A 27,257-nucleotide genomic window follows, 5' to 3' on the forward strand; every position below is an offset into this window, starting at 1 on the left:
AAGTGGAGAGGACGTATTGTGAGACGGCGACTGAGACAGCGTCGATCCAAAGCCGTTCCCGCCCCGGGCTCGATCCTCTGCGGCTGGCACCTGATAGGGGACTAAAATCAATTGTGCAATTGACCGTCCACGCGGGAGCAACTGTGGAAGATGGGTCCATACCTGAACCTTAATAACGCCGGTGTAATCGGCGTCAATGACTCCTGGGATGACAAAAAAAAACCTGTTTCCCAGCGTGTGAGCGAGGGAGAACCAAACCCACAAATCCAGCAGGGAGAGGTCCCGTCACCTGTGTAGGTATGGCGCAAACCTCCCCCGGCAACTGAAAATCAGCGTCCTCCTGCATAATCAAATCAAGCCCTGCACTTCCAGCAGTCGCCGCCCTCATGGAGTCTATGGTTTGTGAGGCAGAGGAACAGTTGTCTGAGTGGGAAACACCCCCATTTGGCCCTGGGTTCAGGGGGGACCCGTCGTGCGGTTTCCCGACCCGCTACAACACTGATTAGCCCAGTGATAGCCCTTCCGACACTTAGGGCACTTCTCTGAGGGGCGGGCGGGCGCCGTCGATGAGCGGCACTCCCGCTGAAAGTGACCCTCCTTACCACAGCGGTAACAACGCTTCCCCTCCTTCCCGCTTTTCCGCAGGGCAGCGGCCAGAACTCCAGCTTTATGTGCTTGGGTTCCGATGTTTTGGCACGCCCACAGCATGTCCGACAGCTCTAGAATTCCAGAGGCTTGTGCAGCCTGGAGAGCACGGCGGCAATCCTCGTTCGCATTTTCAGCTGCCATTTTTAACAGGATCTCCTGAGCTGCCACAGGGTTATCCACCTGTCGGAGGATAGCCTCCTGCAATCTGTTGGTAAAATCCATAAAGGACTCTGATGCACCCTGACGGATACTGGCAAAGCTTTTGGTAGGCTTGCCTGAATCCGGGACCTTCCGGAAAGCATGCTGGGCGCAGGTGGAAATAATGGGGAAGACGGCCTGAGGGAGTTGAGACTGCAGCTGAACAGTAGCAAACTGGCCCTCCCCTGCCAACTGCTCATAAATGACACCTTGCTCTCTATATACCTGGGCTTGGCGTTCCGCCATCTGCCGATACTCACTAAGCCAAATAACATACTGACTGGGTGTCAGCATCATGCGCAACAGCGCCTTCCAATCTTCAGGGATCAGGGAGTACCCACTACCTAGCCCTTCAATGAGACCACGCACATACGTGCTAGTCAGGCCGAACTTGCGAATCGCTTTCTTTACCTCTCTGATCACCGAGTAAGGCAAACTGACCCAGTTTGCAATCTGGTTGCCCTGGCCATCATCCTGCCAGGTCACCGGACAAACTGAGACCAGATCAGCCAGCTCCTTTGCTGTAATATCTGAGCGAGTCTTTGCTGCGTGCACCATTTGTTGCACCAGCGAAAGCCCCTGAGCAGATGCAGACGACCCCCCGGGGGGCCCCGGAGCATGGGGCCCCACGGGCGGAGGGTGATCACAACACCGGCTCCGGTGGGGAAGGCCAGGGAGGCGGTGGTAATAGAGGCACTGGGGGCGAAGCAGGGGGAGGGATGGCTGCAGGAGAGGACGGGGGTGGCGGGATCGGCAGCCCCTCTGTTGGCGCGGGAGAGGGTCTTTCTGAGGCGACACACTGTGTTGCATCGGTAGGAGGGGGGTGGCCGCAGGAGCGGACGGGCGTGGCGAGATTACCAGCCTCGCGAGGGAGGGCCTGTCCGAGGCGACATGCTGTATCACGTCGCGGCAGAGGTGCCAGGCATGTAAAGCCTGCACGGACGCCCGAGGCTCTTTGTGCAATGTCTGGCCCAACCGCTCCCAGTCCGCTAGCTTAAGGGTTCCGGCTTCAGGGTACCACGGGCATTGGGCACTCACCTCCTGTAGCAGGAGAGTGAGTTCTCGAGTGGGGCAGTCATGCTGAGCCTTACGCAGCAAATACTGTAGCTCATTGCGGTGTTGCACTTGCAAAGCAGAGAGGGAGCTTCCCATACTTACCACAATGAAAAATACTCACCGGGATCCACGAAGCGGATGAGTGACGCGTCTGAAACCCTTGCCGGGCGAGGTGAGTGCTGAGGGCCCCACGTTTGGGTGCCAGTTGTGGCGGTTCAATGACAAGACAGAACACAGCTTTTAGCAAGCAAGCAGGCTGGTCTCTGCTAACAGGCTTTTTCTGTCAGCTTTCCACCTTCCCCTTTATTCTCTCTCTCTCCCCGCGCATTACATTTTCCAACAGATAAAAGGAATACACTGGCTTTGTTTAACATTCTCATTTACCAATTTCTATCTACCGCATTCCTTGCTCTCGGGCCTTGAGCCCAGTCCTGAGAGGCTTCCCACGATTCATGTCATCTTGGCGAGATTCCAAGGTTGATGCCCTTGGATGGAGCAGTGTGTGCACTACTCCTACACAACACTCCGGGTGTGCCCTGAATGTTGCCAAGCGCATAAACCTTTATGAATCCTACACAAAGAAGGTACCAATGTGACATTTTTAAAGGTAGTTACAGCACTCGACCCAAGGTTTAAGAATCTGAAGTGCCTTCCAAAATGTGAGAGGGAGCATGCTTTCAGAAGTCTTAAAAAAGCAACACTCAAATGTGGAAACTTCAGAACCCAAACCAACAACAAAGAAAATCAACCTTCTGCTGGTGGCATCTGACTCAAATGATGAAAATGAACATGTGTAGGTTTGTACTGCTTTGGATCGTGATCGAGCAGAACCTGTCATTAGTATGGACACGTCCTCTGGAATGGTGGTTGAAGCATGAAGGGACATATGAATCTTTAGCACAGTCTGGCACGTAAATATCTTGCGATGCCAGCTACAACAGTGCCATGCGAATGCCTGTTCTCATTTTCAGGTGACATTGTAAATAAGAAGCGGGCAACATTATCTCCCATAAATGTAAACAAACTTGTTTGTCTGAGCAATTGGCTGAACAAGAAACAGGAGTGAGTAGACTTGTAGGCTCTAAAGTTTTACATTGTTTTATTTTTGAATGCAGGTTTTTTTGTACATAATTCTACATTTGTAAATTCAATTTTCACGATAAAGAGATTACCCTACAGTACTTGTATTAGGAGAATTGAAAAATACTATTCCTTTTTTTACAGTGCAAATATTTGTAATAAAAAATAAATATAAAATGAGCACTGTACACTTCGTATTTTGTGTTGTAATTGAAATATATTTGAAAATGTAGAAAACATCCAAAAGTATTTAAATAAATGGTATTCTGTTATTGCTTAACAGTGTAGTTAACCACAATTAATTTTTTTAATCGACAGCCCTAGTTAAAAATGCTTTGATCTTTTCCAAAAACGCAAGGAACTTTACTGTGATCTTCTGAGCCTCTAACCTCAAAAGTAGAAACCACATGAATTGTCATAGTGGATCTCACCAATGGTCTGTCTAGTACAGAGGACCAATGTATTTGGCTTCTTGTTTCTCCTTGAAAGTTTGAAGTTGGCCGTGATATAGGCCACCTGATCTAGCAAACTTGACTGTTGTAACAACAATCACAAATGAGTTTTTCTTATTCTATTTCTATTACATTGGGATTTTTGGACGCTAATCAGGTCAGGTCAGGTCCATTGCACTGGATACTGCATATACGTAGGTCCTGATCTTGCAATCAGATCTATGTACGCAAACCATTATGCCTATATGGACTGGGTTTGCCAGACTAAGGCCAGATAGCATGAGACTACGACTAAAATTTCAAAAGTACCTAAGTGAAAATTGGATTTAGGTTCCAAAGTCACATAGGATAAAGTTTTCAAAAGCACCTGTACCTTTCCAAATTGCTTGTAATCTAATAGCCTAATCCTGTAAACACTGAAGTAACTTTATTTAGGTGAGTAGATCTGTTGAAATAGAGAAGACAAAGGGTGTGGGAAAGGGATGCAACATACAAGCAGAGTAGTCGCAGTGATAGTTGTCAAACATTGTGTTAGTTCCGTGGTGTGTGCGTGTGCGCATGTTGAGCTTTTGCATTTTTTATTTAAAAAGAAAAAAGTATTAAGTAGCTGAGGGGAGGATTAAGGGAAAGAGAAAGGAAGGATGAGGAATGCTGAGGAGGAAGGAAAAGGGGACATCCTGGAAAGCAGTGAGAGTGAGGGAGGGGGTGGATGGAGGTCGGAGCAAATACCAATCAGCGGATAGCCTCAAATTCTAGACATTACTTTCTAAGCTCTTTCCACATGGATTCAAACAGTGCTTCATTGGGTCATACTCAAGTTGTCTTCTGAGAAATAAATAGGATTGCCAGCTTTAATTGCTGAATACCAAACATCCTTGCCCCGCCCACTCACCGAGGCCCCACCCCTCACTCACTCCTTCCCCCTCCATCTGTTCGCTTTCCACTCCCCTCACTCACTCTTCCCTCTCCTGGGACTTGCCTGCAGAGCCAGGCTGGGAGGAACTGATGTGGAGCCTGCCCAGTCAGGGCACAGCAGGGCGTGGGGTGGATTGGTCCCTGGAACGAGGGGCTGGAGCAATTGAGACATGGTAGGGGTTGGTCCCTGTAGCAAGGGGTCAGGGCTGGGCCAATCGGGGCACAGTAGAGGTCTGTCCCTGGAGCAAGGGGCTGGGGAGGGGAGGGGCCAGTCCCCGTAGCGAGGGGCAGTTGGGGCACAGCAGGGGCCGGTCCCTGGAGAGAGGGGCCGGGGCAGAACAGAGAGGCAGACAGGAATGAGGGGGGGAAAAGAGCAGCTAACTCTACAAAATATTTAGGATGTCAGTAATGATAACTTCTGAGACACACACCATTTGTTTTTTTCAGGAGTGTACATCTTTAGGATGTTAGTGGAAGAATATTATTTTTCAGTTAATCTGATATTTTTCAGTAAACGTGCAATAACAAATAATGTTAGATCATGCTCAACATCTTCTAAATGTTGCACCACTTTGACATACAAGACATTTCCAGAGTAGCTATGAATGGGAGTAGGGACTTGTTGGGGGAGATGTGGAGAAATTTTCTGAAGTTCATTTGCGTAATAGCACGTAGAATTTAAGCAGAGAGAACACCCCTCCCGCTTCATAAGCTCTCTTTCTCAGTTATTCCTTTTGCCTAATTATACCCATGTTTAAAACAGTTAGTTTAGCTATCTCATATCAGATTTTGTCTATCAAGCTTTTTTTATTTTCAGAGGTATCTGAGATAGTGTGGGTATTCCCACCTTTTTTTTTATTGTTATGTAATGTTCTGGAGCTTTGTAATACACATACTTTATTAATTATTTTGCAGTAATTTAGGTGCTAGAATCCTGATGCTGTTTCTAGTGAAACGTTGGGGCTAGATAACAACATTGACAAAACTAGACACAGTTGAAAGGTAGTGCATAAAGCCCTGGTTCCTTCTCAACCACCACCTACGCTCATTACTCACAAAAGCACACTTTTGTCTAATATAACTTTGTAACTTTCCTAGGCTAATCTTGCCCAACTATTGAGTGAGTCTCGGGATCGAAATAAGCATCTGGGAGAAGAAATTAAAGAACTGCAGCAAAGACTGGGAGAAGTACAAGGAGACAACAAGGTACTGCAAACTTTTTTCTTTACTAGGAAGACTACATGTAATGTGTAAACTGGACTAGAGACAAGCTCCTCAGAAAAACTGAATGAAGAAATATTTTGTTGTTTTATTCATAAGTTTCTAGAATATTGAGGTTACAAAAATACTCAGAACAGGGAAACAAAAACAGCCTACACAGGATGCTAGTAACCTAGGTCCCTTGGATATGATATTTTTTGTGCATGCTACATTTGTTCTGTTTTCTTTGAATATTTATTGCGGATCCTGTTTCGGGTTAATCACCATTAGCTTCTGCTCTTTTATATGCTGTTCCTGGTGTTTCCATTTGTAAATATATTTGGACAAGCTTTTAATCTTTTCTTGGTTATGTGATATTTTAAAGTATTTTGACAGGGTCAGGCCAGATGGCTACAGGAGAGTGTTAGAAGGAAGATATATTAATCCCAGATTAAGCAGGTCCATTTTCCCTGGGTAAGGTAACAGGGGCAGTTCCAGAACAAGAGGGAACTTGCTGGAACAAATTCAGGCAGGCAGGCTAATTAGGACACCTGGAGCCAATTAAGAAGCTGCTAGAATCAATTAGGGCAGGCTGGCTAATCAGGGCACCTGAGTTTAAAAAGAACCTCACTTCAGTTTGTGGCATGTGTGCAAGGAGCTGGGAGCAAGAGGTAGTAGGAGCTGAGAGTGAGAAGGCGTACTATTGGAGGATTGAGGAGTACAAGCTTTATCAGACACCAGGACAAGGAGCCTACGGTGAGGATAAAGAAGGTGTTGGGAGGAGGCCATGGGGAAGTAGCCCAGGGAGTTGTAGCTGTCGCACAGCTGTTCCAGGAGGCACTCTAGACAGCTGCAGTCCACAGTGCCCTGGGCTGGAACCCAGAGTAGAGAGGGCAGGCCTGGGTTCCCCCCCAAACCTCTCAACTCCTGATCAGACACAGGGGGAGTTTACCTGGACTGTGGGTTCCACCAGAGAGGAAGGTCTCTGAGCTGTTCCCCAACCCACATGGTGGATCAGCAGAGACTGCGGGGATTGTTCTTTCCTTTTTCTCAGGCTGGCCAGTGATGAGGTTAGCTGAGTGAACGGCAGGTTTGAGCCACTAGCAGAAGTGGCCAGACTGAGGGCTGCTGTGAATCTCTGAGGCAAGCAAATCCGCCAATAAGCGCAGGACCCACAAAGGCAGAGGAGGAACTTTGTCATGGTATCTAATGCAATAATGTAGAATTTCAGTATATGATTAAAAAAGGTGTTGTTTTATATTTTTCTCTCAAAAAAACATAGACCCAAGTGGTCTTGAAGTACATATTTTGTTATGAATTTTAAGTAATCATTCTGCTAATTATCTTTACATAACCAATTTATTTTATTACCAAGTTTAGCAATGTATATGGAACATTGCTCGAAAACTGCTGTTCAGTATTAATCAAACTCCTGTTGTCTGTTAATTGAAATATATAAGCTCAAGCTAAATGTGTGTACCACTCACAGCTGGAGCTGTATACAAAAGTGTGCACACAAATCAAACTAGTAAAAGGTAGGACTTTTAACAGGTGGTGGGGAGACTAGGTAAGGACTAAAAACTAGCAAGGCTTATAGGGAGCAGAATAAAAATTACACAAGGCCTCAATCCCGTACTGGCGTATCTCTATGATTAGTGGAGCACCACTCGAGTAGCTTGCAGGACTGGGGCCTAAGAGCTGGCTTAAACACACTTTTTATACAATTATAACTGTATCTGTTTAGAAATTGATAAAATGGTAAAACTCTTATTTGGACGCAGTTGTATTGATATAAGGTGCTTATAACAGCTGCTGTAGCTTATTCCAATAAATCTATGTAAATGTTTTTGCTTAGTTTCCTTTCACTCTTGTGCTCCATCCCTTGTCTCCATTTTCTTTGCTTCCTTTTGTGTTCTGTTTTCTTTCATGATTTCTCCCCATATATCGTAGGAAACTTACTTTTATTTTGTAAGAGCATCCTGTCTCCAGCTCTCTCCTTTGCAGAGGAAGGATGGTCCAGTGGTTAGGGCACAAGCCTAGGACATGGGAAACCCAGGTTCAATTCCTTCCTTCAACATAGATTTCCTTTGTGACTTCAGGCAAATCACTTAGCTGCTCTGTGCCTCAGTTCCTCTTCTGTAAAATGGGGATATTACTGCTGTACCTCACACTGGTGTTGGTTTATAGATAGAGCTACTCTGATACTACGGTGACAGTGTCTATATAAGTACCTTAGATTGTCAGACTTGCCTTTTATCTGTGTGTTCCTCTCTCCCCGCCTCTTTTTTAATGTTCCCCTGCACCCCATTCCCATCTTTGTCAAAGGTGCTGTTCAGAAAATGCCTACAGGGTGTACTAATGCAAATTCTGAGTCCAGTCAAGGAACAGTAAGATGTCAACTAAAAATACATATGTTGGCTCACATGGCTTTTCAAAGATCGTGCCTCAGGACAAAAAGTTTAACAAAGTCTCTCCACTTTATTCCACTCCTTCTGTTTATAGCATGAAGATACAAAAAATCAAAACCCAGAGTTCTTGCCAGAAATGGCTCATGATCTGACTGCCCCACCAAGGGCTACATTGTGGCATTCAAGGTGATTTGTAGAGGAGGAAAATAATTATGAATAATGCCTATTTCTTATATAGAGCTTTTTATCAGTAGATCTCAAAGAACATCACAATCTTTGATATACACCTCTACCCCGATATAATGTGGTCCGTGGGAGCCAAAAAATCTTACCGCATTATTTCGAACTTGCTTTGGCCCCCTGCTCTTTGGCCCCTGACCGCCCCCTCCAGAGACCCCCCCCCATCCCTAATCACCCCCAGGACCCTGTCTCCTGACTGCCCCAACCCCTATCCACACCCCCTGACAGGCAGTCACTGGCAGCGGCGGGAAGCGGAGCCATGTGGCCACAGCCCACTTCACTCCGCCAACTCCCAGCGGCGGCGCTCCGTTTCCCAACGCCGGTGAGTGCGGGGAGGTTGGGGAAGGGACGTTCCCCACATTCACCAGTGGTGGGAAGCGGAGCGCCACGGCTGGGAGCCGGCGGAGTGGAGTGGGCTAGTGCTGGGCAGCTCCGCTGCCACCAGTGAGTGGGGGGTGGGGGTCCCTTCCCCCAAGCCCCCTCCCCCAAGTAACATGGCTAGGGTTGGGGCGAGGGAAGCGAAGTGGGCTGCTCCCAGCCCCCTGCTAATCACCCGGACCATAGCTCCTGCCTCCCAGACCCGGGGGTGTGGCCGGGGGGCTGCTTTACTGCTTTGGCAGCCCCCCTGAAATGTGCTCGCAGCCTCCAAGGGGGCCTCAGACCCCTGATTGAGAACCGCTGCTTGTTGCCATATTTTACTCTCTCCTAGCTTTGGTAGCAAAAGTTCTGGGATGGTTCTTCTGAGCTGGCAGAAGAGTTAACTCAGCATTGCAGTACTGATAAAATACAGTATATACAAAAACAACGAATTACAATAATTTCTTACGTTTTTATACTGCCATTTTTCTCTCTCCATTTTTTCCGAAGCAAAGGAGGGCCCCGGGTCGACGTCAACTTTATTTCTGGCAAGAGATGAGCAAGCAGCTGCTTTTGCAGCCAGTGAAGCTGCTGCTGGATGAACAATTCTGCCTGTGCTTGAACATGCATGACTCATAAAGCCTGTCCCTCAATGACACGAGTTTTGTAGAATTAAAAAAAAACCCTCAACAGAGCCGTTGTGTGATATTTAAGGAGAAGTGTGTTGATGGCCTGATTTTTTTTCCTTCAAATTGCATTAATGTTCACCAGTAGTGAGATACAACGGTTAATTGGGTTAGCAATGGGATTTTAACTGATGACCTTTGTACTTGTTATGGGAATTGTGGATTCTAGATATTAAGTACATAATCAGTTAGACAAGAGCAAATTGCTTGTATTTGACTTTTTTAACTGGACTAATTTTCCCATTTATTCAGCTAGAACTCAAATAGCACAAATAGTAAAACATTTCCAAAAAGTCTCTTGAAAGATTTGTTGCTGCAACTAAAGAAATACAGCTACAGTTACACTGTAGCACTCAAGCAACTGAGTTCTAAGAGTATTTACTCTTATGGTTGATCACAATCTCTTATCAACTCTGACACATGAAAACTACTGTGTTTACCGGGTACTTGATTTTTAAACCCCTTTTCTGCCCAGCGTTGGGACAGTGATACTTGGAGAATAAACCCTTAAATTTAGAGGGCCTGAAGAGATCACGCTCGTGCCTTAAATGGAGACATAGAAGTTGATTGGGGGGGAGGCTAGACGCTTCTAGGAGATGAGGTGACTCTCATCTCCACTTTAATTCCCACTCACACAAGTCACTGACAGAGAAATGATTTGCCGAGCTGCTAAGGGTATAGTTCAGTGATAGGACAACATGATGTGTCCAAAATAATGGCTACAGTATTACTGCCCATACACGAGACACAGTCATTGTCAAACTAAGTCTGTCATGTGAAAACACACTGTGTCAGAGGTCCCATCCCTGGGCCAAGCAGCCTGCTGTGGCTTGGAAGTCCTATACATGAGCTTACCAATTACCAGAATTCCCTTACCGAAACTACTTGCTCAGTATGAGACCTTTACCACAATTCAAGCCTGTGCAGAATTGGTCCTCATTTCCAGCCTAGGTCACAGGCTATCTGGCAGTAGCAGTGTTATGAACTCTGGTGTAGAGTGCTGGTGGCTGCCTGCAGTGTTATCTAGAGTTGTTTTCATCAGGGTTAGGTGGTGGTACTGGAGAAAAATGCCAGCAGCAGCTTATCTGCATCAGCTGGTGCAGCTGCCCTAGTGCTGGCAATGGTGTGAAGTTTGAATTAAAAAAAGGAGAGACACATCTCGGACAATTAGGGGATTGAAGGGTCTGTTCATAAAGCAGCATAGATATTGTTTTGATGCCCTTTTCAGGGATGAGTTCTTCAACTTGCAATCAGTCATTGACTGTTTAGACTTGGTGGTGACTTGATATATCTCCGACCGTGACTGTGAGCCACAAGCTATTCAGTTACTGCTGTGGAGTATAGTGGTAAGCCAGTCGGTCTGGCAACTTTGCCTAACCAGCTGAACCAGAAGCATGACAGCTAAAGCCTGCTAGGTGGGGATGGACACCTGTAGCATGTATCAAATGTGTGAATCGAATTGCTGTAGAAACTAGCTATGTGATAAGTGTAATTATTACACTAAGAAATCGTGTTATTATTTGGCACTAACAGTGCACTTGGTCCTCTATAAGCAACATAGGCACTCAAGGTTCCTGTCTCAAGTTGTTTTATGATTATGCAAAGTACACAAAAGTGCACTGGGATACCCAGAAGCGCCAGTGTAACATTTCATTAACATAATGGGCTGGAGACAGCATTTCACTGCTATGGCTTAAGGTTGGTGCTCTTCATGGAGAAAGTGAGTTGAAAAGAATTACTGTACCTTCATATTGTATATATGTGTGTGGCCATGAGTAATCTAGTTATATATTTAACCTTCTGGTTAGTATTTTGAGATAAATTCTGTATGATCAGATAAAACGATAGTGCAGTACAGTATCCCTGTATTCAGTTTACAACTTCAGCCTACCTTTGGAACCTAAAAGAGTGTTTAAGTTAACAAAATTTAATAAGTCACTAGTGTCTCCCATCCCTAATGAACCAAAAGAGGATCCAAAATAATGCTCCCAAAATACATATGTACATGCTGTGAAAGCAGTATCACTGTACTCTTCATTTTCCATGGCAATTGCTCCCTGTGCACATTGTGCTCCTAGCAGGAACTATGAATCTGGGCGGGGAAGGGAGAGGGCGAAGGGAATAGTTTTAGCCAGGGTGCAGTACATTTAGTAAATAAAATACCACAGAGGTAACAGATTCAAAGTTGAAACTTATTTAGGGGTGACAATGGCATTGCTGTGGCTCCGACCCTGCAAATATTTACATAAAATGCTTAATATTACACTTTTTTATTTTGTCCCATTGGTGGCTAATGAGTCTACTCCATGTGTCAGCCAGATTGATGGGATTACTCACAGTGCATAAAGTTAAGCACATGCATATGTCTCTTGCAGTAGGTCCAGATCCCCTCTAAAGACTCACTTATGCCATGATTAAGGCTATGATTTAGTCACAGGTATTTTTAGTAAAAGGTACGGAGAGGTCACAGGCAATAACCAAAAAGTCGTGGGCAGTGACCTCTCCGTGACTTTTACAAAATATACCCCTAACTAAATCTTAGGTACTGCAGGGATAGGGGGTGCTCCAGCAGCCGCTGCTGCTCCTGGAGTGGCGGGGTGGGCCGGCCCGGGGTCCTGCCACTCCTCCGCCCCAGGGGGCTGCTCTTGGCCCCACTGCTGCTCCTGGGGTGGGGGGGGCCTGGCCTGGGGCCCCGCCACCACTGCTCCGGGGCAGTTTCCAAGACCAGTGCCTGTGGCCTCTGGAGCAGGCCGGCCCCAGGGCCACCCCAGCTGCTTGGGCAGCCCTGGGGTCAGCTGCTGCAGCTGAAGAAGTCACGGAGGTCCTAGAAAGTCACGGAATCTGTGACCTCCGTGAAAGACTCACAGCCTTAGTCACGATGCCTAGAAGGCTCTGCCAGATTAACATGCTTGTGTTAAATGCGACTACTGCCTGCTGTGCAGAACTGGCTTTTCCCCTCGTGTCTGTTCAGCACCTCGAACAGCGAGGTCCGATGGAGGTATCTCGCTCTGTTTATTTTAACCAAAATTGTTGGGTTAAAATAAATTTTGATTTTATCATTTTTGCTGGCGCCTAGCACAGTAGAGAGTGATGCTAAATAATGGCATGCTGCACCCTGCTTTGTTTGGTGAAAGCCTGTTTGTTTAGTGTATGCTGAGCCTCTCAGGAACCACTGCCTCTGTTTGAAGTGCACTTCACTTCAAAATCTACTGTGCTGGAAATATTTTTGGAGTCCTTGAGGGGTCCTCTATTTGTATTAACCTATTCTGAGGAATAGAGCAACAAAATGAATGAGTGGTTCTATCCTGGATGAATTCTGAATGATAGTTCAATAAAAATACAGTGCCCAGAGGGACGGAGTACAAACTTTATAATAAAAGGCTAAAATATAGAATAAATCCTTCTTTCTCCCCCCCGCTCCTTTGCTTTCCCCCTAGCATAACATGAAAATGCTGACATTCCAAGAGTTACAAAGAGAAAAATCTTTACAGCAGGTGGTGCCACATCAGCAGATGTGCAGGGTGCAGACCTGGAGGGCTAGACCTGCTCAGCCGCACCTGCTGTCTGAGTCGCTGAATGTCTGAAGTGATCTGTCATTTAGGAATAAGATGTTGGATTTGTGTTTAGGATTCTCCCCACCCCCACACACTTCATCAGTAAATAAAGAACTGTGATTTGACTGGAACAAACTTTGGGCCTTGCAACCCTTATTCCTGCAAGTAGTATTTACTCAAGGCTGTAATCAAGGGTGCTGGAACTAGGGGTGCTGGGGATGTGACAGTACCCCCTGGTTTGAAGTGGTTGCCATCATATACAGCGTTTACAGTTTGCTTCAATGGCTCTCAGAACCCCCACTGTACAAATTGTCCCAGCACCACAGGCTGTTACATATTATACCCCAGCCCCTTCTTGGGGTGTGGAATGAGCATGGTTGAATGGCATTAACCAAGGTCTCCCTATCTAGTGCTGTGTGTGCTTTGGAGAGATCCTAAGCTGTTACTTGCATTGAGGGGGGAGAAGTTCCCTGCTCCCATTTTCTGAGCCTTCTGATCCTTATTTCAATTTACTTTTCTAACCAGTCGCAAAGTGAGATGCTATAATACAGTTTGGCTATTAGCACTATGTGTTTCTCCCCTTTCACGTCTGCATGATCAGACGAAAGCTCTGGCCCCATTCCTAAACCTGCTTGGTTTAAAAATATATTTTTTTTTAAATTAGCCACTGGTATATTTTCCAGGAACAATTCAGTGTGTGCTCCTTACAATATAATCCACACTCTTTCTGTGGGAAGGGGGAAATGCAGTTTGTCAAAAATAAGGCAGCCTGTGGACCATTACTTCACTCAGGAGCTGTAAGTCACCCTTTAGAGCTTATCAGGAGAAGCTATAGTAGCAGCACTTGTGTGGACTAAACGGGCTGAAGTGGAGAAGAAGAACCTGTTTTTGATGGTCTGCTTTGCATCAGTAGGATTTTAACTAGCACATAGGAACTGTGGTGACTGGCATCCTCTAAATACCTAAAATAAATGGAATATACAGTCTTCTGTTTCAGAAGATTGATTTGCTAACTCTGAAATATAATGGTGCACATTAATTCCTTTGTGCCACTGAAAAATGGGAGGGAAGTCATGGGAATTCTCACTGCAGATTTCTCAAGCCTCTATGGAAATCCCACAAATTGGGCTACTGGGATGTAGGACTTTTTCCGAACTGTGCAAAGTATAAACAATTCTAAATGATGCATGTTCTTTAGCCTATGCACTCTGTAGGCTGTTTATTTTACCCCTTTTAATCCTTGAAATCTAATCCTCAGAGTAGCCTCTGTTTAACAGTAGTATTGAAAATGGTTGGATGTTAATTCAGGTCAGGCTTTGTTTAAAAAATGTTTACTAGCAATGAAAGATGCTGAAGATTTTGTTTTGCATTTTAACTAAACATTTTTAACATCTTCCACTATCATTATATGTTAATAGATATTTCAGAAACGTTTGTTTTCATGTTCATGTAAAAATAGCCCCGTTCTTTTAATCTTCGTGCTAATTCTGCACAAAGGTTGCAACTGGATTTAGTTTAGGAGGTGCATGTGTGGTGCTGGGCAAGTCACTTGACTTCTCTGTGCCATGTTTCCTAATCTGTAAAATTAGGATAATAGTTATTGTCCTTTGCAAACAGCTTTCAGATATAGGGGTGAAAAGCCTGATATAAAAGCAAGATATTATTTCTGGTAGTAAATAATTTTTAAAATTCAAAACCTTGTCTTTTCTGGAGAATGAGGATGGATCATATGTCCATGCTCACTTTAAACATATGCCCATATGTAAAATTCTTAAGTTACTGCTAGAGGGCCTAATCTGGCTCTTTGAAGTCACTGGCCAAACACCCATCAATTTGAATGAGAATGGGATAGGGCTCATAGGCACAAAAGTGATCTCTCATAAAATATGTCTGGTTCAGATTTGTGAGAGTCTGGAAAGGCTCTCTGATAACATTCCATATCTAGTGATACAATATACTCTGATAATATTCTTTCAAGTGTTCAATCTGTGTTCTGTGGTTTATGAAGTCTTGGCATTTCTTGCAGCTCCTTAGAATGACAATAGCAAAACAAAGACTTGGAGATGAAGAAGTTGGGGCACGCCACTTTGCAGCACACGAGCGTGAAGACCTTGTTCAGCAGCTGGAGAAAGCACGAGAACAAGTAATAACTAATGGGCATTCAGTGAGAGATTGTTTTCACTGCTGGCAAAAGAATAAGTAAATTACAATGCCTCTGCTGTGCTGTAATTGTTGTTACCTGGTTTGCAATGCAGATAGTGGTGTTGGTGGCAAGGAAGTTTATACTCTGGTAGTATTTATTGAACGTGTGTGTAAAGGGCATGCAGAGCACTTTATGCATCTACAAGGTATGCACCAGTGGAGATGAAGTTGCTTCATCTCAGAAATTCATCCACCTCAAGAGGTGGAATGTGACAGCTGTTGAGTAGCACATAGAAGCAGTTTAGGATTGTCAGTGAAGAATCCCATATTTAACCAGAAATGTCAGAGGCACATACGTTGACATGATACGAGATGCGCAAACTGAAATTTAGCCAGGGGACAGATTAACATGTTAAAGTGCGTTCTTTAATTTCCACAATTGGGTAAGACTTCTGATTGATGTCTTTTCCAAAATCCCTTGTGCCTTTCATCAGGAAAGTGCTCTTTAACACTGCACTTAGTACTCACTGTGTACTGAATCACCAAGACTTCATGGTGTCTTCACCTAGATGTCCACTGGCAGTTGGTATCTCTCATCCCAGTACTCATCTGGTTTACTCCTGCTTCGTGTACTGAAGACAGAACTTCAAAGCCCTGAACACATTTCAGTTGAAACAACTGAATTTTAAGGACAGGTGTTTGAACAGTTTTTCTACCCTATGTAGACAGGTTGTTTTCTTATAATTAGAAATGGGTCAAAACTTGAACCTTGAATATGAAACCCTTTTAATTGTGAAGGCTGCTGGGTTTTAAATTCTAATCCCAGGAGCTAAACCTGTCATTACAATCTTGGATCCAGTCCAATCCAAAACCGCCAAGCCCCGACACCCCCCCTTCAGACGGAGCTGTAATTTCTAAGAACAACTGATCTCACAAGAGAGCCTTATCTAGATTTTTGCCTCACACCCTACGCTAGCCCAGACCTACTCTATACCCAAATGCTAGCTCTTTAGTCCCTTGATACCAAGTTATAACCGTGCTAGGAACCACTTGTTGCTAACCTAATTCTGACCTTAGTGTGAATAATGTCTTCCTTTGCTTTTGTATTCCAAATGGTTTCTAAATATTTTGCAAGCTAGTTCAGTTTTAATTGCTGAACTTTGTTTTAACATTAGTTTTAATGAAATAGAGAAAAATAGAGTAAACGATACTTTTAAAACAAAATTATGTATGCATGGTCAAAAGAGAACAACAAATGCAATCTTTATTTCCTTTTTTTGGCTTTCATTTTAAAAGGGAGGAAATAGCAGTGCAGAAAAAACTGTAGCTATATGAATTTTAGAGTCAGAAGCTAAAGAAATTTTGCAGAAAGGTTATGCATCTCAACTTTTCTTACAGTGGTGTCTTCAGTGATATTACTGACAACAATTATAGGGAGCATCATAAATTAAAATATTTCTTGGTCAGGGTTTAATCTAATTTCTTTCCCAATATATTCAGGTAGCTTGAGTAGAGATGTAGTGATCAACAAAGATTGAAACTAAACTTCTCCAAAGTTTTAAGGATGTTTGAATCTGGGGGTTTGATTCAGTCTTCGTATGCTGCCTTTTAGTATGCTTATGGCTACTTTTTGTTTTATGGATTATCAAAAATCTACTAATTGGCCTTCTAAATCTGACCCTCTTCAGAAGCGAAGTACTTGCTATTGTTCTGTGTCTGGATATGATGTACTCTTCAGTAAATTCTGCAGAATAACAATAGCTTTGATTTCTTCTCAGATTGAGACTCTGGAACATGATCTTCAAGCCACATTGGATGAGCTACAGGATGTAAAGGAAGAACGCTGCTCTTATCAAGATAAAGCAGACCGACTCAACCAAGAGCTTAATCACATTCTGGGAGGACATGAAAATCGCATCATTGATGTAGATGCCCTGTGTATGGAAAACAGGTGAGTGTATAGGAAGTCTGCAGTGCTTCTTCAGTATGTACAGTGTGATGGTTCACGTGGTTCAAGGACTGAGTCACCTTGTTACCCCCTGCCTCTAGCGTGAGGTAGCTTTGTCTGAGGTAGTTGGGTGTTAGTGCCTTAGCACCCCCAGCCTGTCAGCCACTCAAGCACTCTCCTTGAGCTGTGCCAGTCGTGGCTTTGCCTTGCAGGTTAACAAGAGGGGCACCCCAGACCCCTTGAAGCATTCCCTTGTGATATCCAGTCCCGACACTGGCTACTCACAGAAATCCGAGATCATCCATTCCCCAGCGAGTAGTGTACTCAGTTTCAGTTTTTTCTTAAGTTGCTGCTCATGTGTAACACACAGCACTTGTGAGCACTTATAGTAAAACAAAAGGTTTATTTAAGAAAGAACAGAGATTTCACTAGAAACAAGAGTGATGGAAGCAAATGGTCTCAATACAAAACAAAATCATAAAACGTGAGCTTGGGAGCCTATGCTTATTAATAGTTACCTTTCCTATCTAATAAAGTAGGTTTCCCCCCTCCCCCCAGAGTTCTGTTGTAAAGCTGGCTGGTTTCCTAGGAACCAGGATCCAATCTTACATGAAATACCCCCGCTCCACAGGCTGTCGGCTCAGTGAATGGATGCAGAGTGTCTTTCTCCACCATGTGATATATGGAATCACTGTATCACATGCTACACTTCATGAATAAATACCATGCAAGTGGTGTGTTAGGTGTAGTGAGTTTCTCAGGTTGGAGAAAGGAGTTGCTTGTAAAGAAAAATGAACCCTTTGCCCATTAGCACCAATTAGCCTCTGTGTCACAGGCAGCAAATTACTGAAATTGGTGCTTGCATTAGGAGCTCAGCCACGTTACATTCTTTGAAATATTTTCTTTAAAGCTGTGAACTGAAGGATTTGGACTCTTAAGTGTTGTGCTTTGTACTTGTTCAGTTTCACATTTGTTTTCATTCCATCTAAATCATGAACGAGCAGTCAGAATTCACAATGGCAGGCAGCTTATTTGGATTTTGCTCAGCTGAAATGGAGGGAGTGATGCTTTGCAGTGTGTGGGGATGAGGAAGGAGGGAATGGTTCATATTCTTTCAATCGGTTTATGGCACAGAATCAAAGACAACTTCAGAAATAGCCATATTTTTACACTTCAGACATCCTGCACTGAATACTGAGACCAAACAGAGTCTTGAGCTTGTAAATGAGGCGCCTGAGCACATGGATACATGGTTCTGAATCCAGCTTTGACCACAGAAAGGGCTTGTCTTTTTATGGGAAAATTTGCCAATATAGTTATGCTGGTAAATTTGCCCTTGTAGGCAAGTCCATTAATTCTCTGTCACTGCTTTGGAAAGGGGAAGTGCAGTTACAATATGATTTGGGCTCTCTGCTAGGACACTAGAAGAGAGGGCTCTGAGGAGGCTTTGCAGTATGTCCATAACATTTAATTACCTAGAATTCAGAGTTACAAACACTGTTGTTTGAGTTGTTCTGAAATGTTCATAATTCTGAACAAAATGTTAGGTTGTTCTTTCAAAAGTTTACAACTGAACATTGACTTAATACGGCTTTGACACTTTACTATGCAGAACAAAAATGCTGCTTTCTCTTTATTTTTTAGTAGGTTACGTTTAACACAGTACTGCACTATATTTGATTTTTTTTCCTTTTTCTCTGCTGCTGCCTGATTGCATACTTCCGGTTCAAATGAGGTGTGTGGTTGACTTGTCAGTTCATAACTCTGGTGTCCGTAACTCTGAGGTTTTACAGTATACACATCCAGACTTAAGGGGCCAAAGGTGGGGAAATGACTTCTGAAGTCAAATATGTCTTCCCTGAAGAATTAACTCAGGCTTTAGCCCAGATGTTGCCCCAATCTCTAATCTGTGATTGAGGGTGCTTTAAACCCAGGCTAGTAGACACAGTTGAGGGTATAATCTTGAACTTTGGTGTTGCTTCAGCCTGGGCAGGCAACCTGTCTACTTTGCAGTGAGAATGCAGGGTAATCCAGTCTGGCTGCTGTTAGTCTTCTGATGCTGTTCCACGATTGCGCCTAGGCTGTACTTTGTTTGATCTTTCCTTCTGCATTGGAAGTCACCTACACTGTCTCAGCATTTTAACTCCATATTTGCCTGCTCCATGTCTGCTTCACTTGCACAGCATTTCAACAAATGTCTCCACTTGGAAGTTCAGAACATAAAAGTATTGTTCTCATGGCACTGCCACAGATGACAACTTCATGCCAAGTGAGAGAGTGTGAGCATCCTGTGAATGAATTTGTAGAGCAGACCAGTATAATGTACCACAAAGAACCAGCACATGGGCTAATACAGCATCATATGTGAATGCCTGGGTAGGGCTTTACATTGGGGATGCTTCACCAGTGCTAGGTGAATTCTCCAGTGAAGACATAACTGTAGAAGCCCCCTCTTGTGAAACATCCTGCCAGTGGCTCCGTTTGTGCCTTGTGCTATGCAATGACTAATACATTGCCAGTGTTTAATACAAAACAAACACAATATACAGGAGTCTAATGATATATATTATGTATTTTCCAGATACCTTCAAGAGAGATTAAAGCAACTTCAAGAGGAGGTCAACCTTCTTAAATCTAATATTGCTAAGTACAAGGTAGAGTTCTCCCAGCATATCGTTATGCTGCGCTCCTCTATTTATAGAGTTTACTTTTTTTCATTTGTTTATACACATTTTAAAAAGCGTAAAATTGTTTGGGTCTGTAGCACCTTAGGAGTTAAAATTCCAGGTGCAATTACCACTTCCTCTTACTTGTAGTTTAAGACAACTAGATAATTTTAGTACCTTTATGTATTTTGTTTACATCCCCAGTCTTCCCTATAGACTTCTCAGCTGTTTGATAGCATAAAGAAATACCTGCTAGAAATATCTAGAAAGTGAATGTGTTCTCTCAAGATCTAGGAAAAATTGCTCCTAGTTGGGGTTAGAATGTGACGTTGTTCCAGCTTGTCACTAAATGGAAGATTGGTGGTCGTAGAAAATTAATGCTCTTGTGTTTCTACAAAGTGTTAGGACATTTATTATCATGCAGCTGTTCTTTTATCTCCATGTTTCCCAACACCAGTACTGTTGATTGGCAAATTTTAATGATTGATATATCTTCCTTATACCTCCACTTTTGGGATAGGCTGTATGTGTTCTTTTGCAGAATATATTTTCTGGACTAAATCTAGTTATCTGAGTATTCTTCCTCTAACCCTCTGCTCCAACTTCAATCAAAAAACACATCCTCCATTTTTCTGCATGAGACTTTAAGCCTATAGGTGATGCTTCTTAATTCCTTAATCACTGTTAAGCAGTCACAGCATTCCCTGCCATTCTAGTGAAGAGCAAAATTTCTCCAAAGCACTGCCATCCCCATCCCAGGCACAGGTATGAGAAACTGAGGTCACAAAGCAGGTGTGTGTGTGTCTGATTTCTGAAGGACAGTTCTTTGGGAATAACTAGGGCTCAGCTTTAGTGAGAATCATGATTTTGCTTTGAACTCTTCCTAAAAGCCAGCATTTTCTGCTGAAAGGACCTTAAAGAGAGTTTTAGTGCTCTTTTCTTTTCCCTCTTTAAGCATGTCCAAGAGAAACTTTCTGGAAGGTCAGAATTTTATCCCAGGCTGCTATTCCCCATGGAGTGTTTCTGCATTTACAAATGTATTCAACTTTTTCCAGAAATAGGAAAGTTTTAAAAACCCAAGTGGTGGTGTGGGGGGGATAGAAAGAAGAGTAAAGGGGGATGGTGATGAGGTGCATAGATTCTTTAGGGTCCCAAAGGCTCTCTTGGCTAGTATATCCAATACTTTAGAAGGAGCCCCACTCATCCAACCAACAGTGTAGGTATAGACTCATGCCCTAGAAGAGAAAATCCAGGATTAATATCCCCACTCTCAGATCCCTTACTCTAATGAAAATGCTTACTTAGGCTAATGTGTCTGAAAAATAAATGTTTTTGTTTCCTTAGAATGCTCTAGAGAGACGGAAAAATTCAAAGATTCACAGTAGATCGGGCAGCAGTGCACTGACTGGAGTCCTTTCTGCAAAGCAAGGTACTGCATAGATGGAACGTGGTAGTACAGTACCTCATTCTTTCTTCAGTATGAACTGACGTTTTTCTCACATCACTTTCTTCCTAATATCTCTCAACCTGCCAGCCAATCTAGAATAAAGCTGCTAAACCTATCTTCCTTTTCCTGTCAGTCTGACCGCATAAATTCCCCTCCTTTGCTTCCACCTGTTCACTATGTCAAGCTTGAACTTCTTTGCCTTGCCTTCAAGGCCAAGTATAACTCTGACCCAGATGAGTCTCTTCTTGTGTCACCTCTTTTCTCTGCTAACAATGCCAACCTTGATGCTCTGTTTTAGCAGTAGTACGGAGAAGGCGTGTTAAGGAAGGTGGGGGCAGGTTAAGTCCAAGTTCCACTCCTGCACTTGGGAGCTACTGTGGCTTGCTCCTCCCTTGTGGGAGGAGTTCTGAGGTTTCCTTCAGGAAGAGACCAACAGAGCAATCGCCTCATCCCACATGTTTTCCCCCACACAAACCCTGAACAAAGGCTAAGGATCAGAAAAGATGAGAATAGGGTAAGAAAAAGTAACTTTTTTTTTTTCCCCTGGCAAATCTTGTCTCCTACACCATGATCCTCACCCTCTCTCCATGCACACAGGCACATACCAAACCAGCAGTACTTGTCATGACGGGTTGAAACTCAAGAAGTTCGCCAGCACTGACTGCTCCGTTTATGTCCTCTTCTCCATACATTTGTATAGTTTCTAGCCACAGCAGATGACCAAATGTGATGATGCAAGTGGACTTGCTGAGCAAGGTTAATGAGTTCGCAGGCTTCCTTACTGCAGAAGAAGGTTCTTCTAGGCTGATGTGTGACAGCTCCGTCACATCAATCTCGAACAACCTTAGGGAATCAATAGTTCTAAACATGAAGCCTTCTTTGTGGGCATGGTTTTTCAGTTGGACTGAAGAAAAATATTCCTGTCCTGCCAGTGGCAGGAGATCATAGGTTAGAAAAATGAGGCTCTTTCCAACTGAATGGAAATCTGTTCTTTCCAAAAGAAATATTAGCTAAGCAGAAAATGGGTCTACCTATGTTTGTGCTGGCAATTGCTGCAGAACAATGATCAGCTTAAACAGCCCCCATTTTTTATGACTGAGTATTATATGTCTGGGTTTGTTTTGCTGGTTGGTTGGAATGAATCTACATTCAGCTAAGTAATTAAACAAAGGTGGATTTGCTTTGTAAGTCTGACTACCTACTTGTGTCACATTTCTGTCCACATAAAGGTAAGATTCATTTTTGTTTTAACATTTTAGTCCAAGAGTTGTTATCGGAGGACCATGGTTGTAGCCTACCAGCCACGCCGCAGTCCATTTCAGATCTCAAATCTTTGGCTACTGCCTTGCTGGAGACTATCCATGAGAAAAACATGGTCATACAACACCAAAGGCAAACCAACAAGTAAGTAGTATGACTTGGAATTTGGGGGAAACCAACACAGGTGTTCAAAACACTTTTTAAACTAGCATTTGATGTTTGAGCGCTTGTATAGAAAATGGGAACTTAAAAACAGGAAAGGGAAGGAAGGTCAGGTATCTTGTACTCCTCTTCTGTGAAATGGCATTGTCATAGCTTTGGAATAGCAGTTGCTTAGCCACAGCCATGACAATTCCTAATATAGCAACTTGAACATTGGTTTTTTTGAGGCATAAACTGTTGGATTGTAACACTACTGTATGATTCCTATTCTGTTTTGTGATTTATTAAATTATTTATGTTGGACAGTAATCTTAACTATCCTACCTCGTCTAATCTAATCTTGCTATCTCACATACTTCAGGATTTTCTATAGCAGCCAGCTTGAGAATATATAACTGTCTTTTGACACAGTTTAAGACATTGGACTGTGTCCTTATGCAACACGAGAAAGTGGGAACTAGAAAGGAAGCATTTCTTGATTGTGTTTAGCCTTTTAGCAGCACTGACTCACTAGTGGTAATCAGAGGTAATTCAGGCTTCTCAAAGGCACATCAGGACCAGATGTCACAAACAGGCAGATATCTTTCATGAAAGGAAGACGAAATACTAAAGGAAACTGGATTGCACTAGGATAGATGATTCATTTTGAAAATTGATAACTCTAATACTTAAGCAGAATCCATAGTATAATTCTTGGAAGTGGCAACAAAAACGGAGGAACAGTCTGTAGGCATACTTAAAAGCTTTGGATGAAGTAAGGGTCTGCTGAGCTGAAGAGAGGCTAACATCACATCAGCACCAGGGAATCTGAGGAGAAATCCAGACACCTTCCAACCTAGCTGTCTCAATGACTTCCATCGTTCCACCATGCTTCAGTCTAGACCTATTATGTCATGGTTCTTTGTTATTGTCCTGCATTATAGTTGACCTGTTCTTGTCTGTAAACTTTGCATTCTATCTAGGCATTAAGAGTGTGTCTCCCTAGAGCTCAGAGCATGCCTCCCAGTCTGGGTAGACAGACTCGTGCTAGGTCTGCTCAAACTAATGCACTAAAAATAGCAGCATGGACATTGCAGCACCAGGTGTAGTTTTTCACTACCAGATAGTTGCCTTTGTTTAACTCTTAGACGTGATTGTCCCTCACTATTCGTCTGTTTTCCCCAGATCCTAATTTAAATAACCCTCCCAAAGTTTGGTAAGTGGAAAGAGGTTACAGATATTAATGAGGGCTAGAGAAGGGATCAATAGAAATTAGAAGTGTAGCCTGAAAAGTAACATGTGGAAACATAAGAATATTTTCGGTGGAAAATAATCTGGATGCACAGATACTGAATGAGGCACAAACCTGAAAAGCAGTAAAGTTGCAAGATATTTAGTGATGGCATTGGATGGTGGATTGCATGTGATTTTTGCGCTGCAGTGTGACACAAAAAAGGCCATTGCAACTTTGGGCTACATATATGCACACAGGCATATCCCTCTCTCTCTCCAGCTCTGTTGTGACCACACCTGTACTTAAAATATTGCATTCAGTTCTGGGTGCCTCCATGAAAGACCAACTGATAAACTGGAGTGAGTTCATAGCAGAGCAGCAAGGACAGTTGGCCAGGCAAAGAAACTTTTACAACCAAACAAGATCTAAATATCTAGCATAGCTACGGTAAGCACAGTTAGTCAGAGCAACCTATGGATATTTGGAAGCCACAAACAGCAAGGAGGGATAGGAATTTATTTTGGATACTGCATGAAGCAACAGGATGAAACTGAAAGAGGAAAGCTTACCAGAAAAACATCCTGACAGTGAGACGTATTAAGCTATGGACTAGACTCCCAGGGGAAGTGAAGGAAGCCTTCAGACATCTAAGACAAAACTTTAAAAACCCATATAAAGTGTTGAGGGTGTGAACTACTAGCGGTAAAGGCAGAAGATATCCGAAAATAGGGAGGCAAACCAAACTAGCGATGAGATGTGGACTCACCATGCGGTTTTGATAGGGTGGGAAAGGATGCACAGGGAAGGGGAGGTTCTTTTTTTTTTTTTTTTAAATTTGAGACGGGCACTGCAGAGGTGAAATTGACAGGGGTCTTGTGCAAACTTCCTCCCTACTCAAGGTTGGCGATGCAAGGAGGGTGACTTAGAGAGCAGGCTGGGAGGTGAAGCTGGAGAGAGAAGGGACTGTAATGGGAGGAAAGATGACCTGGCTCAAAAAGGTAGAAGGATCTCCTTTCTTCATGCTTCTGTTCCTTTCTTCTTCCCCTTGGCCTCCCTTATGCAGAGACCTTGCTGCACAGAAGAATTTGTGAAATCACATTAGGTGTTTTTAACTGCCTGTTGTTTGCAGAACCCTCTTAGAAGTTCAGAGATGCAATTTATTTTCCTATCAGTTTCCTCCTTTCTTCTTAACCAAACAGTGATGACTCTTTAACATATGGTGCTTGTTAACCCCTGAATTTATTTACTACTTTGTGTTCCATCTACTTAGACTACGTCCCTCGAGAATGGTTCCCAGAATGTTTCATTAACTTTCAGCAGACCAGCAGAGGGAGCACAGTGCAGGGAGAACAATTTGAACCTACAGAAATGGTGGATCTTATTATTACCACCAAATGGGAAATAAATGAAAATAGACTATTTAATATTGCGTTCACTAATCAGTCTTTGCAACTATACTGAGTGCTCATGAATAAGAATTGTAGACATCAGTTGCTAACCTGTCTCACTAGAAAGAGCCATTTTAATCCATAATATTTTAAAAGAACTCCATGTTTGTTAGGAAGGACAAGCGGAGATGGATTAGTGATTATTAGTACAGAGATGGGGATGTGGTAACAGACCCACTTCCCCACACTCCAGCCAGGTGGAGTCAGTGTGTTTTAAGTGACTGGCCAAACACATGTTGGTACAATAGGGATTTAAAGTGTTTGCAGTGGGATATACACACAACAGTTGGAAGCAGCAGACAAAAGCATCATGTGGAACACAGAGTTGTCTTTTACTGCACTCTGAACAGGGCTGTGAGCTTTGCTGCTGTTTCTGCTTGTCATAAATATAAAGGGAAGGGTAAACACATTTAAATCTCTCCTGGCCAGAGGAAAAACCCTTTCACCTGTAAAGGGTTAAGAAGTTAAGATAACCTCACTGGCACCTGACCAAAATGACCAGTGAGGAGACAAGATACTTTCAAAGCTGGAGGGGGGGAAACAAAGGCTCTCTCTGTCTGTGTGATGCTTTTGCTGGGAACAGAGCAGGAATGCAGGTCAGAACTTCTGTAAAGAGTTAGTAAGCAATCTAGTCAGATATGCGTTAGATTCTGTTTTGTTTAAATGGCTGATAAAATAAGTTGTGCTGAATGGAATGTATATTCCTGTTTTTGTGCCTTTTTGTAACTTAAGGTTTTGCCTAGAGGGATTCTCTATGTTTTGAATCTGATTACCCTGTAAGGTTTTTACCATCCTGATTTTACAGAGGTGATTCTTACACTTTTTCTTTAATTAAAATTCTCTTTTAAGAACCTGATTGTTTTTTCATTGTTTTTAAGATCCAAGGGTTTGGGTCTGTGTTCACCTATGCAAATTGGTGAGGATTTTTATCAAGCCTTCCCCAGGAAAGGGAGTGTAGAGCTTGGGGGGATATTTTGGAGGGGAGACATTTCCAAGTGGGCACTTCCCCTGTGCTTTGTGAAACACTTTGGTGGCGGTGGCATTTAACCTAAGTTGGTAAGAATAAGCTTAGGGGGTCTTTCATGCAGGTCCCCCCCCCCACATCTGTACCCTAGAGTTCAGAGTGAGGAAGGAACCTTGACACTGCGGTTAATCCATTTTTTGTCAAAGGCAACAAGATCAACTCCTATGCGCATATTATAAATAAAAATAGAGTAGGAAAGACTATCCTGAATGGGTGTCAACTCATTTGTCTCCCATCAATGAATTAACCCATTCCCAAAGTCCAAACCCATCTTCACTGTTTGACGGCTAGGACACAATTATTTTTCAATTTACCAATGATGGTGTACTTTTGTTTAACAGCAACAGCAACACGGGGGGTTAATAGCTTTCAATTAGATAAGGTACCAATGACATAGGGAAAAGTAGGAGAGAGATTCTGGAGGCCAAATTTAAGATGCTAGGTAAGAGGTTAAAGTCCAAGACCTCCATGGTAGCATTCTTTGAAATGCACAAGACCAGTAAAGCAGAACTGCAGGATCTCAATGTGTGGATGAGACAGTGGTGTAGAGAGAAGGGATTTAGGTTTATTAGGAACTAGGGAACCTTTTGGGAAAGGAGGAGCCTATGCAGGAAGGATGGGCTCCACCTAAACCAAATGGAACCAGATTGCTGGCATGTAAAATTAAAAAGGTGGTAGAGGAGTTTTTAAACTAAGGGCTGGGGAAAGCCAGTAGGTGTGGAGGAACACACAGTTCAGACAGAGACATCCCTTAGCAGAGGCTCTATTAACAGGGATTCACTGTAGCTTAGTAAGGAGGAGAGGATAGAAGTTGATAAAGTACAGAGAGGAACTGAAGAGAAACAGTCAAATGAAAGAGTCCCATTCATGAAGGCAGACAACTAAATATTGACAAATGTTATAAGTGCTTGTGTACAAATGCCAGAAGTCTAAATACTAAGATGAGTGAACTTGAGTACCTGGTGTTAGTTGAGGTTATTGAGCTAAGAGGCATCAGAGAAACTTGGTGGAACGATAATCAGTGGGACACTATAATACCAGGGTACAAAATATATAGGAATGTCAGAGTAGGTTGTACTAGTGGCAAAACAGAGTCAAAAATAACAAAAATCTTAATTGAATCAAACTCTACCATAGAATCTCTGGGGATTGA

At 43.2% G+C, this 27,257-nt stretch overlaps 1 protein-coding gene across 2 annotated transcripts in view; it reads left to right on the forward strand.

The window, feature by feature from the left end:
- Positions 1–27,257, forward strand: part of CCDC149 (coiled-coil domain containing 149) — a 63,548-nt gene that overhangs the window by 17,093 nt on the left and 19,198 nt on the right. For both annotated transcript variants that reach the window (XM_074951598.1, XM_074951599.1), the window contains exons 4-9: positions 5,448–5,555; positions 14,821–14,937; positions 16,715–16,887; positions 19,466–19,538; positions 20,895–20,979; positions 22,257–22,401. In XM_074951598.1, coding sequence (XP_074807699.1) covers positions 5,448–5,555; positions 14,821–14,937; positions 16,715–16,887; positions 19,466–19,538; positions 20,895–20,979; positions 22,257–22,401 — 701 coding nt within the window. The remainder of the gene's footprint in view (positions 1–5,447; positions 5,556–14,820; positions 14,938–16,714; positions 16,888–19,465; positions 19,539–20,894; positions 20,980–22,256; positions 22,402–27,257) is intronic.

The sequence above is a fragment of the Natator depressus genome, chromosome 4, assembly GCF_965152275.1.
Source record: "Natator depressus isolate rNatDep1 chromosome 4, rNatDep2.hap1, whole genome shotgun sequence".
Lineage (NCBI taxonomy): Eukaryota > Metazoa > Chordata > Testudines > Cheloniidae > Natator > Natator depressus.